Source organism: Halichoerus grypus, chromosome 13 (genome assembly GCF_964656455.1).
Source record: "Halichoerus grypus chromosome 13, mHalGry1.hap1.1, whole genome shotgun sequence".
NCBI classification, from domain to species: Eukaryota; Metazoa; Chordata; class Mammalia; order Carnivora; family Phocidae; genus Halichoerus; species Halichoerus grypus.
The window spans coordinates 37,992,843-38,011,732 of record NC_135724.1 but is presented as its reverse complement, the minus strand read 5'-3'; the positions used below and the strand labels follow the sequence as shown (position 1 = coordinate 38,011,732).

Genomic DNA, 18,890 nt, shown 5'->3' with positions numbered 1-18,890 from the left:
ATTTTCCTTTCAATTTTCCAGCAACTGATTAACATAATTTCCAATCATTAAAATTTACCAATAAGCATCTCCCTGAAACTCTATGTATCTCAAGACATAGGTGTGTAAATCGTTCATTCTCACCTCAGTTCTAGATTATTATCATGGTACATGTGGGAAAACCTGGAAAAATAGAATGAACTCAGTGGCAAAACCGGAGTCACATTTCAAACATTTTCAGTTTGGGCTTGCTTTCTCTAAATGTCACACAATTTAAAATTCTGTCACAATGAAACTCTTGTAAAATTTGTTTTGTTTTGGGGCACCTGGGTGGCTCAGTCGGTTAAGCATCTGCCTTGGGCTCAGGTCATGATCTCTGGGGCCAGGGTGGGCTCCCTGCTCAGCAGGGAGTCTGCTTCTCCCTCTTCCCCCTTGTGTGTGTTCACTCTCTCCCTCTCTCAAATAAATAAAGAAAATCTTTTTAAAAATTTGTCTTGTTTCTAATTTTAAAGTAATGCCAGCTTCTGCCAAAGAGGTTTTCAATGCCTATGTTACAAATCATTAGCTTTTCTCAGAACCCTAAAATGACTGCAAGTTATTTAAAAGCTGGGCAGTTTGAATTAAAAGCATTGTTATTTAAAAATCACCATTTAAGTTTCCATAAGGTTATTCATTGACCCCACTTATTTTATTGAGGAGTGAAAAATACATATATAATTAAACGCACAGAGCTTGATGGAATAAATGTAGAAAAAGTTTTCTGCAGTAATAAAACCTTCCAAAAGCCAATATAATGGTGTAAGGTGAGCAGAGTAGTGTCTGGAATCAGCACTGTCCAACAGAAATTTCTGTGGTGATGGAAATGTTCTTCTGTGCTATTGGATACAGTAGCCACTCACCACTTTGGCAACTGAGACATTGAAATGTGTCCCAGTGTGACTGAGAAACTGAATTTTAAATTTTATTTAATTCCAATTTCAATAGCCACCTGTGGTTAGTGGCTATTGTATTGGATAATACAGATGTTGAGAAACATACTTACAAAAATCAAAATAAGGATACAAATGAGTAGGGTTTAAAGTAGGGAAATACACTAAGAGAGGTCATCAAAGGAATTCACATGGAAGAAATGGGCTTTCTAAGAATAGTCACAAGTTGGACACCATGATGGCACAATCACCAGATACAAAGTCTCTATTATGTGCCATAGAATGTGCTTTGAAAACTCACTCAGGTTTATTGGAACTCTACTGAGATATAATAAGTGCATAATCCCAACTATGTTGACTTCAATTAGATCTTTTTTCACAGGTTATCATCATGTAGATCTTTCCATTGTGGAAATGACATACAAATTAACCATAGGGGATTCCTTAACTTCTGTGTATCACTTTTAGGCTCTACTCTGTAAAATCATTATTCTCACAATTTTACATAATAGATCTTATGTATTTTTCACACAACAGAAACACCCAGCTGGTCTTCTAGAGCAGGATGATGATGAATCCCTCCCCCATGCCTCTGCACTACTTTGCATGTGGCTAGTGAACCAGAACAAGTTATTTAAGAGGATAAGGTAAAGGTAAAAAGAGCACCTTGCCAGTTCCCTGGATAACTACGTAAACATTTCTCTCTTGAATCAGGGAACTTAACTCTGAATACATTTTAAAATGGAATTTGTGTACTTCAAAACATTTGTCTGAAATGTTTGATATGAAACACTTTTCTTCTAGTATTGTGCTCTTTAGGATATTAAGAGAAAAAGAGAATAAACTTTAAGAAGACATCCTAACTGATGATTACCATGCTCAATTGGATTTAGTTAAGTTCTCTAAACAGGTACAATATTTTATTGGAACAATTTCTTTCTGAGTCATTTATTTATGCATGTAATATTCACTGAGCATGAATATAAGCCGGTTATTTATTGATGCTAGTGTTATGATAGTCAAAAAAAAAAAATCACCTTGCCTGTCCTCAAACTGAGCACAGTCCAGTATAGAAAAGAGCACGTAACAGGTTAAATAAGAGGTATGGCTAGGGTATCATGGGAACATATAAGAAGAAAACTTAATGGGGGAGGCATCCAGAAAATTATCATAGAGAACATAATAGCTGATATAAGTCAGGTGCAGGGGAGGGCATTCCTGCATGAGAGGCAGGCAATAGGAGGGGTCAAGATGAAGAATTCATTGTTAAATAATTGAATATGAATTTTCTTGGGATGTCTAGATCAAGTGATCTGGTAGACAACTGGATATAAAATCTGAAGCTCAGGGCAAAGCTTGGGTGAGATATGCCCCTTTTGGCATATTCTAAAACCATAAGAGCTAGCAGGCTCACCTTTGAGCAGTGTGCAGGACAAGATGATTAAAGGGACAAGGGCAGGATACGCTAGGAAAACCCCAGGATGGAAGGCACAAGTAGAGAAAGCCCTAGAATGCAGAAAGAGAATTATCTGAGGAGAAAAGTGACAGGAGAATGTATTATCGTGGAAGCCAAGAGAGTGGCTGTTTCAAGGCTCTAATCATCAACAGATACAAATATACCCAAGAAATCTGGTAAGATAAAGGACAAAAATCATCTGTAGTTTGACAATAAGTGGAATTGTGGATAAACTTGCCCTGACCAGTTTTAGCAAAATAGTGAGAGAGAAGCCAACTATAGTGGATTGAAGAGTGAAGGATAGATGAGAAGCAAAGACAGTGCATGAATAGAAGCACTCCTCTGAAAATTTCAGATGATAAGTCATGCTTCAGAATGTTGATGCCAAGGGGAAGCACTATCTATACACAAAGCCAGTCATATCACTATCAATGATCTCTAGAATGGTAGTGAAACTTAGGGCCAACCTTCCTTAGACTCATAATTATAAGTTCTGATCCAAAGCATCTTTACAACCAACAACGCTGAATATTAGTGAGGAGCCAATAAGATAATGGATGTAAAGATTCAGGCAAACTAGAAATTGCCACACAAATGTTAGTTATTATGGTCATTATTACTACAATTTTGTCTTGTTAAATTTCGGTCTGTATATCAGCCCAGTTTATATCACAGTTGAAAAACAAATTGAAAAGTCTGCCCAATGGAGTTTGTGGAGAGGAAACATCAGTAGTTAACTTATGTATTATGCATATAATTTAGACTCAAGAGATCCAATGGATAACTGCAGCAAAGCACAATTGCCCTCTTTAGACAGCTCAGTGTGAACTTCCTGATAGAAAGAAAGCATTCCAAAGTCCTATGCAATTGGATGTGATAATAACGGGAGGATTGGCTGCTTGCTTGCTTCTCATTTCAGTTTGATAATTTGAATAAATTCTTTATACAAATTATAACTGCTGTCATTTTGATAACACTCCAACTTGAAAATTTGGATTGTTGGGTGCAGACCCTTGCCAGTGCTAAACAAATGGAGGTTGGCTAACAAAGGATTTGAAGGGCACCCTTTCCTTGCTATCAAGTCTCCAACAGGGGCAAGCTTTCCTACTGCTACTGTATTCAAAATTAAGCAGTGTATAAAGCTTCTTGGACTCTTCCTCTTTCACCCACAGAATCTTCGAATTCAGGTTAGTCTTTCTTCTTACTTCTGATTCCTTTGCTTTATTTAAAATCAACCCTTACCCCTGCCATCCAATATACATAAATAATTCTCTTTGCACCTTTTTCTCTTTTGGCACCAAGTATTCTATTTTTAAAACATTTATTATTCATCAAGCTAATATGGTTGAGCACTTATATTTATTCAGGAGATATAATAGTGAGCAAGACAGAGTTTCTGCTTTCGAGGAATACACATCTATTTAGGGAAAATATCTGAAAACCTATGTCACGATTCAAGGAGACAAGTGCTAGAATAGAGACATAAACAGGAGAATAATTACTTTCCCAAAGGATGGAAGGGTGCCAAGGTACAGTAAGGTTTCCCCGAGGAAGTATTATTTAATCAGAATCTTAAAGGATTCTGATGTTTAGACAAGAAGAGGAAGAATATTTTATCTCATTTTGACCTGTAAGTTCCTTGAGGTCAGTGATTCTGCCTTACTCAACTTTGTTTCTCTTAAAGTGCCTGCTATGGACTGAATGTTTGCCTTCCTCTCAACATTCATATATTGAAATCTAATCTCCAGTGTGATGGTATGTGGAGGTGTAGGACCTTTGGAAGGTGGTTAGGTTGTAAGGGTGGAGCCCTCTGGAATGGGAGGAGTGCCTTTATCAGAGAGGCCCCACTCCTTCTCCAGGAGTGGGCAGCTGGGAACCAGGAAGTAGCTTCTCACCAGATACCAAATCTGCCGGCACCGTGATCTTGGACTCCATAGCCTCCAGAATGCTGAGTAATAAAGGTTTGTTGTTTAAGCTACCCACTTTATGGTATTTTTGTTATAGCAGCCCAAAGAAATTAAGAAATAAATTAAGAAAGTGATTTGAAAATGAGAACCCAAACTCTTAAGTCTTTGGACTCTTTAAGTCCAAATCCCGTTAAGGTATCCTTTCTCATTCTTTTGCCCTCGCATTCTTTTTGAACATAGCACAGTCTACAGGGTTCATGTTCTTACTACGTTAGCGTAAAAGGTTTTACAAACATAGTATCTCCTTCAATCTTTGCCTTCCTATTTAGGCAGCTAATCCACATCCTGCTTCCCATTTAATGATTTAAACTCTGATTGTCTTCCTATCTGCTTTATAATTCAGATGTGTAGCTAATTCATCTTGCTCTCTTGAAAGTTGCTGCTCCATTCTACACATTTCAGAAGATCTCTACAAATCCGAAAATCAAGAATTCTCAAACTTAGAGTAACTGGAGTTGTCAGCCATCAGAGATGATGTTGGCATCTCATATAATGCTAATCTTCTGCTATGTCCTTTTTAGCTCTCAAGATTTATGTATATGTATATATTTTCTTTCCCCACAGCTCCAAATATGTTACAGGGAATGACTATTCTGAGGTCTTACAAGTGAAGAAATAAGCTAAAGATAATACCACTTTTAAAAGCCAGAATGTTTGGGGTTTCCAGAATTTATGAAGAAAGTCCCCAAATAAAGGAAATTGTGAGCCTGATCCAATCAAGCTGCCTTTCTGTGATTAAAACAAGCAAAAACTAAACACTATCAAAATAGCAGTAGCCATTACAAGTATTACAGGTAGGATGTGCTTTTGAGAAAAAACGTTATTTAGAGCTCCTTCACAACCTGAAATTACCCATTTGCCTTGCTACTACTATTATAGCCAGAGTTATTTTTCAAACGTGAGGTGGAGAAATTCTCTTTGGTTTAAGCCTGAAGCTGTTATTTGCCAAGACTAACCTTTTGCTTTTTTTTTTTTTTTTTAAACTCCATTACACTCATCCTGAAGCCAGCGCTCAAAGAAAGCCATCCATCTTAAATTTGTTGCATGCCACACTGGTTATTCTCCTATTCCTGTTTCTTTGCTTTGGTACACAGTCTGAATTGTTCAAAGTTGTTCTTTACTGTGTCCTTAAGAGATACATACAAAAACCAAAGATGTATTAATCCAATAACCAAAAAGTCAGCCTGTGTGAACTTGAGCAAGTCACCTTACTTTCCTGGTCTGTTTCTTTAGTCATAGCCTTTTAAAAATAAAGAGGTTGCTACCAAATTATTTCTCAAGTCTCTTTAGGCCTATCATCCTATGATGGGTTTTTTTTGGGATAACTTACAGACAAGGTAAACCTCACCATAGTATCATAGTACCTACATTTAAACTGCCAGTTTGTAAAACCTGCTTTCTAACCACATATATGGCTGTATACTTAGAATCTATACCAAATTTCCTATGTGGCTTTTGAGCAGCACTGAGCAATAAAATTGAGGAATGGATACCGATATATTGTGTAGGGGTGTGTAGTGTGTGTATCTGTCCATGCACTGTGGTACATGCTTCAAAGGACAAACTCGGGAAGCTATGAAAATTATGATTATATTTTATCTAGACTCAGAATGAAGGATTTAAAAGATGAGCAATAAATGAGGGACATGGGGGTGAAAAGGGCACATCAAAGAAAAGTTCAGGTGGGTGAACCTTGAGGCATAAAAGGCTAACTAATGGCATTTTCCTAAGAACAAGGAGAGCCATAGAAGGGTTTTAGATAATGAAGTGATGCAATCAGATTTTTCTTTTCTTAAAAATTACTTTGATTTCGGGGCGCCTGGGTGGCTCAGTTGGTTAAGTGACTGCCTTCGGCTCAGGTCATGATCCTGGAGTCCCAGGATGGAGTCCTGCGTCAGGCTTCCTGCTCGGCGGGGAGTCTGCTTCTCCCTCTGACCCTCCCGCCTCTGGTGCTCTCTCTCTCTTTCACATTCTCTCTCTCTCAAATAAATAAATAAAATCTTTAAAAAAAATTATTTTGAGGGCGCCTGGGTGGCTCAGTTGGTTGACCGACTGCCTTCGGCTCAGGTCATGATCCTGGAGTCCCGGGATCGAGTCCCACATTGGGACCCCTGCTCAGCAGGGGGTCTGCTTCTCTCTCTGACCCTCTCTCCTCTCATGCTCTCTCTCACTCTCTCTCTCAAATAAATAAATAAAATCTTTAAAAAAAAAAATTATTTTGATTCCAATGTGGAGAATGGGTTGAAGGGCAAGAAAAATTTTTGGTGCCCTGCTCATTAATAATTCATAGCAAAATTTTTCCTTTAATTTCCTTCTCAATATTTACTCATGATTGCCAGTTGCCCCAAAGTTCTCTCCTCTCTCCTCAAAAAACTCAAAGTATTCTCATATTCTCACTTGTGTCTTCAATCTTGTCCTTCTTTGTATATATTATCTTTCTTCCCACCAGTAACTATCTGCCTTTTTCATGAAAACACAGTGCTTCTTCCAATTAGCTCAATAAGTCAAAGGAGCAAAGTGGAGCATGACACATGTATAGTCCCACAGGATCCTGAGCTCAGAAGAGTCCCATGCTTTGTGTAATGCTCTGTTATCACCATCTTGATATTCTTACTTTTTAAATAAGAAGCCCTACATTTTCACTTGGCATTGGATTCCCAAATTACACAGTCATTATGGAGCAAAGATAAATTATTTTGGTTGTATTTGGGTAGAGGTGAGCAATACTCAATTTGTCCTATATTCTTTTATATGTTACTTCCATGTCCAAAGTTTTGCACACTTCTCTTCATTTTCAGTACCACCATGATATTACAGAAATAACTAATATTAGGCAAAATAGATGTAAGAAGTTACTAGAGATAAAGAGGGATATTTTACAATGATGAAAAAGTCCATCAATAAGATATAACAATATAAACAATAAATATGCCTAATGACAAAGTCCCAAAATAAATGAACCAAAACTATTAGAAATGAAGGCAAAGTAAACAATAATAGTAGTTGGAGACTTCAATAACCTTCTTTTAATAATGGATATAACTAGGCAGATGATCAACAAGAACATCGAAAACTTGGACAACACTATAAACCAACTAGACCTAATACAGATTTATAAATACCCAACCATCAACAGCAGAATACACATTCTTCTTAGGTACACATGGGACATTCTCTAGGATAGATCACAATCTGGGTCATAAAAAAAGCCTCAATTAATTTGAAAGGATTGGAATATATATTTATATAATATGTTTTCCAATCACAATGGAATAAAATTAGAAATCATTATATAAATTTGGGAAATTCACAAATATGTGGCAATTAAACAACATGCTTCTAAATAACCTGTGGGTCGAAAAAGAAGTGACAAAGGAAATTAGAAAACACTTTAAGGTGAATGAAAACAAAAACACAATATACCAAAACCTATTTGATGGAGATAAAGAAATGCTTACAAGGAAATTTAAAGCTGTAAATAGCTATAAATGAAGAAGAAAAATGGGCTTCAAATAAATGTCTTAACTTTTCAGCTTAAGACTGGAAAATAAGGACAAACTGAACTTAATGTAAGCAAAATGAAGGAAATAATAAATGTGGGAGTAAAAATCAATGCAATAGAGAATAGAATAATACAGAAAATAAAAGAAGCCAAAGCTTGTTCTTTGAAAATATCAAGCAAAATGACAAGCCTTTAGCTAGAGTCACCAAGAAGAAAGGGGAGAACTCAAATAACTAGAATCAGAAATTACAGAGGAAGCATCACTCCTGACCTTATGAAAATAGAAAGGATTATAAAGGAATCCTATGAACAACTGTGTCAATAAATTAGATAATTCAGCTGAAATGGACACATTTCTGGAAATACACAAACTACCTAAACTGACTCAAGAAGAAATAGACAATATAAGTGGACATATAACAAGAGATTGGGTTAGTGATCAAAAACCCCTCAGAAAAACCCAGACACAGATATCATCACTCCTGAATTCTACCAAACATTTAAAGAATTAATTCCACTACTTTGCAAACTCCTCCAAACATAGAAAAATATAGGATAAAATTTAAAGTAAACATTCCACCTACAACAGCATCACAAAAGGAAATAGCTGTAAAAGAAGTGCAAAGCTTGTACTGTAAACATTACAAGACATAGTTAAAAATTTTTAAAGATTGATAACAAATGAAAAGACATCTCATAGTCAGTCTATTATTTCCTCAAAATGTTAATTAATCATAGAGTTACCACATGTATGAACCAGCAATTCCACTCCCAGGTATACACCCAAAAGAATCATAACATATATACACAAACTTGTACATAAATGTTTATAGCATTATTCATAGTAATGCCAAAGTGAGAAAAATCCAAGTGCCCATCAATTGAATGGCTAAACAAAATATGGCATAGCCACAGAATGGAACATTATTTGGCAATAAAAAAGAATGAAGTATTGATTCATACTATAATATAGATGAACCTTTAAAACAGCATGCTAAATGAAAGATGCCTAACACGAAAGACCACATATCGTATGATTCGCCCATTAAATAAAATGTCCAGAATAGGAGTGTCTCTGGAGAAAAAAAGTTGATTAGTTCTTACCAGAGACTATCACATACTTCAGCACTTGCTTCCTTCACACAGATTGTTAGCTCAGTGGTTTACAGTGTGGCCTCTGATGTCAGAAAGCCTGTGCTCAGATCCTGGCTCCTCCCTTTATTAAGGAGGGACTGTAGGAAAGTCATTCACTGTCTCTGAGCCTCACAAAACGGGTTTCAATCATGTTAGAAAAAAAAAGGAAATGGTGCCCAAGCATTATTTTTTTAAGTTGGGGTAAGTTCAATTTTACAAAATTTTTCCACAAAATTGCAAAACAGATCTCAGAGGGCTGTGTAAGGAATAAATGGAAATTACATGAAGCACCACAAGGACTCAGTAAGTGATTGGTATTGCTATTACTTGATGTTAAATAAATTACTTTAATAAATGAATGACTGTTTAAGTCTAAAAAACAAAGTTTCTGTCAATAAAATCTACAGTCAATACACTTTTCCCCCAAATGTTTTGATCTGGTGGTTGAGTTCTGAACTACCTAACAGTTCTTATTTCCCACGTCAAATATTTAAAAAGAGTTGTTAGTTTCCAGCTTTACTGGCTAAAGGAATGTTCAGCTTTTGTTTATGTTGTCCTTTTCTGGTATTGAACTTTCTCATTCCAGCTGATTTGCTGTCTAAATACAAGTAAGACTTGAAAACAACTGAGAAGGCTCATTAGCTTTGGAAAAAACGGAATATACATTTGAAACTTAGTTTCTTTCCTAAATAAGAGGCTTTCTTTTTTTTCCCTTCTACTTGAGGCACCCCTCTTTTGATTTGGAGGTAACTGATTCAGACTAAAGCTCAGTGATCCTGTCCTTAGAGCACCTTTAATTTTAAAGCAGACCAAAAAGCCAGCCCTAGCTTTCCAAACAGAGTCACCCCTGAACACACTCAGAGCATATTTCCAGTATTATATAGGTAAGTGATTTTCTAGAGTATATACTCCTTTGACATTAATAATGCAATTCCCTCCCAAATAAATGAAAATCCCACCGAGCCTAATTCAAATATTCAAATTAAAATTGATCTTTATTTTTAGGCATTTTTAAGTAGAAAATGTCTCACTGATAGCTACCAATTCAAATACAAGAGTATGGAGTTTTTGTTTGAACGTATTGCTTTTACATCTATATCTACTTTGCCTCCTGCTAAAAATTCCAACTTCCACTGATATCACAGAATTATAAATTTGCTTTAAAGCACAATGCACAAACAGTCCCAAAATAATAATATTATTACTGAAAATAGTTTAAGGTTTTATGATAGACTTACATGCTCTGGAGTCAAATAATGGTTTTTGAGATCACTTGGAAAAGTTCCTCTGTGTGGGGGCTATGCCAACCACTCATTAAACAGATAAAGTTCATTTGCATCATTTTTCTTTCAATATCAGGAATGCTTAAAGTCAGTTTGGTTTATAATTATGTATTTAAATTGTTCAAAGTTAAATTTATAAAACAAAATATAAAAACCAAGTATACTCACAATTCCAACTTACATTCCTTTCCCATACTGTTCTCCCCCATTCCTGCCTCTATGTAAAATTTTTTTAATTATATAAATCCTTGTTTAATGAATCTTAGCATACTATAGGTACTTTTCAGGATTTGGAATACATAAAGAGATTTTTTATCACTTTTTATAGCTGCATGTTACTCTCTTGTTTGGATGCACTCGAAATGAATCAACTAACCATCAATTGATAGACATTTTTATTGTGGACATTTTTATTGGTAATCCTTTTTTTCTTGTACTTATAAATAACACTACAATGAATAGCCTTGTGCATATGTCTTTTTGTATGTTTACCCATATGTCTTTAAGATAAATTCCTAACAAGAGATTCCTAAAGAGATTGCTGGACTGAATAGTAACTACATATTTAATTTTTCTAGACACTGCCAAATTCCACCCCGACTTTTTGCATTTCTACAAGCTATGCATGAGAATCCTCATTTCCCCCACAGCCTTGTCAAAAGAATATTGTGTAAATATTTTGCTTTTTGCTTATCTGCATTTCTCTTATTAGGAGTGAGTAGGGTTAAGTAACTTTACCCATATTTGAAGGATATTTGCATTTCTTTCTTTGGAAACTGTGTATTATTCATTTTCTAACCTTTTTTAATATATAGTTTTGGGTATTTCTTTTTCGAAGAACTTCATGTATTGGCTTATTAACCTTTTATAGTATAGGTAGCTAATAATTTCCCAGTTTATCATTTATTTTTTACTTTGTGTATAATGTTTTCTTGTCATGCAAAAGTGTGTGTGCATGTGCGTGTGTGTGTGTGTGTGTGTGAAATGGAACTTATTTTTTCCCTGGATTTTAAGTATACTTTAGGAAAATTTTCCTGCAACTCAGTTATAAGAAATTCACCCATGTATTTTATTGCTTTTATATTACACATTTGGAACTCATTTTGGTATATAAGCTCAAGAAATTCCTAAAAGTTTACCAAGCAGGAGCCAGTATGAGCTGGCTGCAGCACACCATTCATCGCTGGAGCATGGAGAGCCACGGGTGGTTTCTATGTGTTGTTTCCGTTCATACGTTCTTAGGTATAATGACTAGTTGTGTTTTATCAAGTCAGTAAAGTTCCTGGTGCCTCAAATTTTCCAAATTAAAAACCTCTTTGAACGTTGAGAAAATGGGTCATTATTCTTGACGAATCGTGCATTACAGCTTTGGGGGGGAAGAATGTATAACTATTTGGTTAGAAAAAAAAAATGCTATTTCTCTAGTTGAGATTTTTTTGAGTGCAAAACATCAATTATCCAGCTGCATCATAGTGCCGCTACTTTCGGAAACAGCAACAGAACAGGGAGACATCCTTGTAGGGAGATAACGTGACCTATTAAACGGTCTTGTTTTTAGCCGACTGGTACTCTTGCGTATCACAGTAAATTCATTTTCTCCTCTCAGATTTAGAGAATCTGCTATCCCCAAACGGACAGAAAAAGCACAATAAATAGTACAGACTCACCACTACTGGAAGCGTCGTTGAGATTGAGCAGACCGCCGCCGAGCCCTCGGTAACTATGGTAACTGTAGGTCCCGTTTCCGTTGATGTACAGCACCTCCTGGGAGCCGGACACCGCTGCGGCGGAGTAGGGGGCCTGGGCCGCCTCGGGCTTGCACTGTTTGTCAGCCGGCGCCGCTTCGTCCTGCAATGACAACAGCATGCCGGGACTGTCAGGTCACAGCGCTATTCCGCCTTGACCAGGACTATCTTATCGTTATCTATATGGAAAAAAAAAAATCTACGGTCCACATCATTCAGTCAGCACATAGGCACATTTTCAGCAACTTGGCTAAAAACTAAAAAAAAAAAAAAAAAAAAAAAGGAAAGCAAAGTAACAATGTGAGACAGACTGGAGATGGCACAATTTGCACTTTCCAGCTGAATTTAAAATTACATGAAGAGAGCTGTTCACCCGAGCCCGAGGTGAGAGCAACCTAGATGTCCACGGACAGATGAAGAGAGAAAGAAAATACGGTATACCAAAGATACAAATGTAGGGATCCGAAGGGGTACGTGCACCCCAATGCTTATAGCAGCAATGTCCACAATAGCCAAACTATGGAAAGAGCCAAGATGTCCTTCAACAGATGAATGGATAAAGAAGATGTGGTATATATACAATGGAGTATTATGCAGCCATCAAAAAACCCCAAAATCTTGCCATTGGCAACAATGTGAATGGAACTAGAGGGTATTATGCTAAGCGAAATAAGTCAATCAGAAAGACATGTATCATATGACCTCACTGATATGAGGAATTCTTAATCTCAGGAAACAAACTGAGGGTTGCTGGAGTGGTGGGGGGTGGGAGGGATGGGGTGGCTGGGTGATGGACACTGGGGGGGGGTATGTGCTATGGTGAGTGCTGTGAATTGTGTAAGACTGTTGAATCACAGATCTGTACCTCTGAAATAAATAATACATTCTTTGTTAAAAAAAAAAAAAGATAGTAGGAAGGGAAAAATGAAAGGGGGGAAATCGGAAGGGGAGATGAATCATGAGAGACTATGGACTCTGAGAAACAAACTGAGGGTTCTAGAGGGGAGGGGGGTGGGGGGGATGGGTTAGCCTGGTGATGGGTATTAAGGAGGGCACGTATTGGATGGAGCACTGGATGTTATACGCAAACAATGAATCATGGAACACTACATCAAAAACAAATGATGTAATATATGGTGACTAATATAATAAAATAAAATTTAAAAAATTAAAAAAAAAGAAAGAAAGAAAAAAAAATATGGTATAGAACTACAGTGGAGTATCATTCAGCCTTAACAAAAGAAGGAAATCCTGTCCTTCTACAGCGTGGATGAACCTTGAGGACATAATGCTAAGTGAGATAAGTCCGTCACAAAAAGACAAATTTTGCATGGTTGTACTCATACGAGGTATCTGAAGCAGTCAAACACAGAGGTGAAGTCAAAGGGTGGTGGCAAGGGGCTGGGGAAGGGGTAGGTGGGAGCCAGGGAGCTGTTACCTGGGTGCAGTCTCAATCATGCAGGATTGGGGGGGGTTTCTGGTGAGTCAGTGCACAACATGCATATGGTTGACAATATTGTACTGTACGTTTGGAATTCATTGGGAGGGGGAATTTTTATGTTAAAAATTAGAAAAAAAACAACTAGCTAGGCTTAAAAAATACATGAAGAGAAATCACAATTTGTAGAAAAACCTTTGCAAAGTTGACTTTCTTAAAATCTTTTTTTTTTTTTTTTTTTTTTGGAGCCTGCGCCTGCCTGCCCTCCACCCCCGCCTCTCTTTCCCTCCCTCCCTGCCTCTCACTTTATTTCATGATTGTAGCAAAACTGATTGCCCGCTGAGTCCACACTAGGCCCATTTCATGCATTTTAACAGCCTAACAAAACCCGAATAAACCCGGGCCTTTCAGCTTGTTTTTCCTTTCTTAAGCTACACTAGTGTCTGCGAACTGTGCATTAAAACTTCTAACCAGGTCAAGTTGTAAAGGACAATGAAATTAAAATTTGTAATAAGTTGTATGTATTTTCGATAGCAAAACAGGTTGGGTTACTCTTCAGCTGTGAGTTTATAAAGTCTAAAATACATACAGCATATGACTTCGCTTGCCTGTTACATTCTTCATATTTTCTTTTTTTTATATAAGAAAGAATTATAAATAGATTCCTAGTGAATACCTAGGAGTGTTTTTGTCATAATCAGAAGTATTTTGCAACTTTTAAATTTAGAGTACTTGCTTAGAGAAATAAAGTAACTTTCAAATACATTTTTAAAAGGCATCAAGTACTAGAAAAAGAGGACACATGGAATAAGTTTGCTCTTATGGACCCAGCATTATTGTTATATTCAGAAATATTCTAATCTTTCATGTACTGAAAGCATCACCACAGCTATCAGAATTATGCAATTATGATTTTGTTCTTTTCTTTTGATATTTTCATCTCTGATCTATTCTGACCATTACACTTAGACACATAATCTGTGAGCATTTCATCATTTCATTTCTAAGTAGAAAGATTTCAGGGGTGCCTCGGTGGTTCAGTTGGTTAAGTGTCTGCTTTCGGCTCAGGTCATGATCCCAGGATTCTGGGATCGAGTCCCACATCCTTCATCGGGCTCCCTGCTCAGTGGGGAGCTTCTCCCTCCCCCTCTGCCACTCCTCCAGCTTGTGCTCTCTCTCTTTCTCTCTCTCCCTCTCTCAAAGAAATATCTTTAAAAAAAAAAAAAGATTTCAAAATAAATGGAAAAAATCCTCTGTGTAAACTGAACTGAAAATAAGAATTTGCCCAGCATTGCCTTTAAAAATAAACAAACAAATGTGAACTGACCTAAATTGGTGTATGAACTGGAATATCTGATTGTAATTCCCTCTTGTCATTTAAACCCTGGTGATCTCTGAGAGGGTGAATTACTTTAGAATAACACTTTCCTGGAGAAACAACCCGTTAGAAGAGATTGAGATAGAATCAAATTTCTTTGGTATCACTGCTCTACTATTTATACTGGGAAGTCAGAAAGTTCCAGACTTTTTTTTTTTTTATTCTGAAAGTTACTCTTTGCTAGTTGAAAGTACCCAAAGACAGTGGGTTTTAGAATGGAGATATTGGGCTTTCACCAAATTGGGGCTTTTCCTAGAAACATACCAATATATGTGGGTTTTTTCCTGGTACTATGATGCAATATGATATTACAGATAGTAAGAGAATTTATTTTTTTAAAGATTTTATTTATTTATTTGAGAGAGAGAGAGAGAGCACCAGCGGGGGGAGGAACAGAGGGGGAAGGAGAAGCAGACTCCCCACTGAGCAGGGAACCTGGACTCCAGGATCATGACCTGAGCTGAAGGCAGATGCTTAACTGACTGAGCCACCCAGGCGCCCCAGGTAGTAAGAAAGTTTAAATAATCTAAGATATCAAAGAGGATATTGCCAAGAATCTTTTGTTGCTGGAAGTATGTGCCATAATAAGTAGGGCTGAGGTAAATAATTGTACTAATTATAGTGCTGATGTGAACAAGAATTGTTAATAAAGTAATATTAGTAGTACAGGAACATAGCAACTATTACAATCTTAGAAACTGTAACCAGCGGCCTTTTAAATGGCATGTTACAATGACAGGGTGAGTGGAAAATGGTCAAATCAATGATGACAGCACCTATTCAGTGTCCAAAAGTCTTTTATAAAAGTGCAGTGAAATGGTCTCTCATCTAGGAGCGCCAATCTCCTCCCTGCCTGGAGACAGAGATTATCATATATATGACATATATATATGTGTGTATGTGTGTGTATTTATACACACATATACATATACACACACATACATACATATACATACACACATATATATACATATAATATATATACATATATATTTACTATATATATATGAATGATATACTATATATCTATGTATATCTATATATATATTCCTCTATATCAATATATAGATATATCTATATCTATCTATATATATAGTAGAACATAGACATGTCTTACACAGTCATTCAATTTAAACTTATTAAATGAGTAAAGCTTATCAGAAAATTGATAGGTGAATCCATGATATTTTCCATGGATTTTTTTATGCAAATGGCTTCTATTTTCTCTAAAGAAATAGATATCAAAGTACACTCATGGAACTATAAGGCTTCTGGGGGAAATGTTTGAGAGTCTTCCTGAGATCATGGAACAAGGGCACACAGATATGCTGTCCTGACACGTTCTTCCTCTTAACACAGACTAGCGGATTTTATGAAAATCACCACATCTAAAGCACATTTTCATAATAAAACCACTGGGCTGTAAAGTATTCTTTCTGTAAAGACTTGTAGCCATTGAAACTCTGAGAGAAGGCAGGATATTCCATACTTCAAAGCAATTTTGAGGTCCTTGGGAAGGGGCTGGCCTCAAACAATGCCCACAGCTAGCATAACTTCCCAGTTTCTTGACTGAAAATTACTTGGGCAACATGATAAAATTTGAGTTTCTACTTTGGCAAAACTGGTGGCTCTTCTGAACATCCCAGTCTATTTTTCTGTGCTTGGAAAATGGCAATAAGAGACACTCACAGGAGAGGAGTTTTTTTTTTTTTTAGGAGAGGAGTTTCTTGATGACCAGTAAAAAGGGAGAAGGGAGAAGGCATTGTCTCCATATTTGCTCATTGATTCTTTGTATGATAGAAATAATTTGTATTATCAAACATTCTATTTTTAAAATGTGCCTTAGTCTTTCATTATTAACGGTTATTCCAAAACACAGTATCTGCATGGAGCAGGCAGATAATTAATTCCATTAATAATCAAAACAGGCCTTGTAGGGAGTCATTTGTGTTCAAACACAGATTTGCATTATTAATGTTCTTGGCAGTCCACTATATGTTGAGAAAGAAAACATATGAAAGTCCCAATAAAATCTGGTCTGCCGTATCTTTTGGGCAAAACTTTAATATAAGTTTTTCTTTTGAATGATCACTGTTACTGGTTTCGAAGAAGCATAGATTTTAATGACATAAAAAATAAATATCCCCTAGAGTCACATTTTATCTCTGTAAGCAACTTTTAATAATCATTAGTTCCCAAACTTCTCAAGGCTGACAGTCTGCCCCCTGGGTTGCTATGAAGATTATTTTTAAAAGAGGATAATATTAACAGGTTACAAGACTGCATATCCAGGCAATGAAATAAATTTTATTCATCAAAAATCAGACAAAATCCTATCCTGGCTTTTATGAGACATAGTTCAAATTTTCGTTAAAAACTTGTGTAAGACTGTTGAATCACAGACCTGTACCTCTGAAACAAATAATACATTATATGTTAAAAAAAAAAAGAGAGAAGAAGAAGAAGATAGCAGGAAGGAAAGAAATGAAGGGGGGTGGAAATGGAGGGGGAGACGAACCATGAGAGACTATGGACTCTGAGAAACAAACTGAGGGTTCTGGGGTGGGGGGGATGGGTTAGCCTGGTGATGGGTATTAAAGAGGGCATATACTGCATGGAGCACTGGGTGTTATACGCAAACAATGAACCATGGAACACTACATCAAAAACTAATGATGTAATGTATGGTGATTAACATAACATAATAATAAAAAAATTCCATAAAAATAAGATCGCATCAGTGATTTAATGACCACCCGCAGTGCACTAGATAATGCAGTGTTGTTTTGATTCAGATTTCTTTGATTAAAAACATACAACAAATTAAAGAAATACAGTTACTTCTATAATTACTGGCCTTATCAATAAATATACCCTTGATGTATATAAGTATGCATTTCATATTCCAAAAAATATAGGCTTGTAATAGGATGTGTGATTACTTATGGATGGAGGGCAAGATTGGGAATGATTTGAAAGCGTAGACATTATCGCACTCTTTGAGAAGACTGGTTGGTACTCCCTTGTACCTTATCCTCAGAAACTGGACAGGGATGAACCTGAATTTGCAGAACCTGATCTGGTACTTGAGCCATGCACATTGACTTCCTAAGTGCAGATGCCTAAGGAATCCTTAACTCGAATACCTTAGGCAGATACTTTCTCTATAAAAATGAAATTTGATTGATTCCACTCAAATTTTTGACAATAGATTTAAAAAATTTTTGCATGGAAAATGTTACATTGCCTTTATTATATCTTCCAAGAATTACACTTTTTCTTGGACCATAGCTTCTACCATCTATTAAGTATACTTTGTTTTCATTAAGTTTTCTCTATCTGTAATTAGAAAACTCCAATAAAATTTACTGCTAGGTTCAATAATCCAGATATCTTTCTTCTTTTTGTCTTTTACCTTACATTGTTAGAGCTATTGGAGTTTGCAAGGCAATGTTGCATCACTAGTGAGTTCTATTTTTAGTTTATCATTGAGGGGGTCGGGGAACTAGTGATCCACTTTTTAAGGTGAAGAGACTTGCACAGACCTCAAGCTTCTCACTGCGAGAATGTAAACACACAGATAATTCAAGTGTCAGTTTGCTGAACTTTCTAGACAACTGTTACAGGATGTCTCCTATCTTTACGTGTTCTTTGCAGTCTATATGACAGAAGCATTTTTACTTAAGTAACTGCTCTAAATGTCTCCTTTGCTTTTTTAGTACAGATGGGGTGAGGGAGTACAATTTATTTCACATGTAAACTATTGGAAAAAGCTCTACTTCCTAAAAGCTTCTCTTCTTCCATTTGATAGCAAGTGTTTCAGAACTAAGTACATTGCTAAGAGTTTCCAAGGAAATTCATAAGAGATCTGAGAGAACCGGAACTTCCATTTAAACTGCTTTACTGCTGAGAACAAAACAAAACAAAAACGAAACAGTCTGCACTTAAAGTAAATGTACTTATTACTTGAGATGAGAAGTGATTGATGATGCCATCAACACACACACATACACACATATATAGTAATACGCAGGGAGTCATTTCTTTCGCTCAGTTAGGAGCATTCTATATAGTCTCTT

At 36.3% G+C, this 18,890-nt stretch overlaps 1 protein-coding gene across 9 annotated transcripts in view; it reads right to left on the bottom strand.

The window, feature by feature from the left end:
• The window catches only part of NOL4 (nucleolar protein 4), a 410,691-nt gene that overhangs the window by 44,519 nt on the left and 347,282 nt on the right, over nt 1-18,890 (bottom strand). For 8 of the 9 annotated variants that reach the window (XR_013443339.1, XM_078060459.1, XM_078060452.1 and 5 more), the window contains one exon: nt 11,918-12,098. The exons of the other annotated variant lie outside the window; for it this stretch is intronic. Coding sequence is in view for 7 of the 8 variants with exons in the window: in XM_078060459.1 (XP_077916585.1) it covers nt 11,918-12,098 (181 nt within the window). In the remaining variant the exon portion in view is untranslated. The remainder of the gene's footprint in view (nt 1-11,917; nt 12,099-18,890) is intronic. 9 annotated transcript variants of the gene reach the window in all.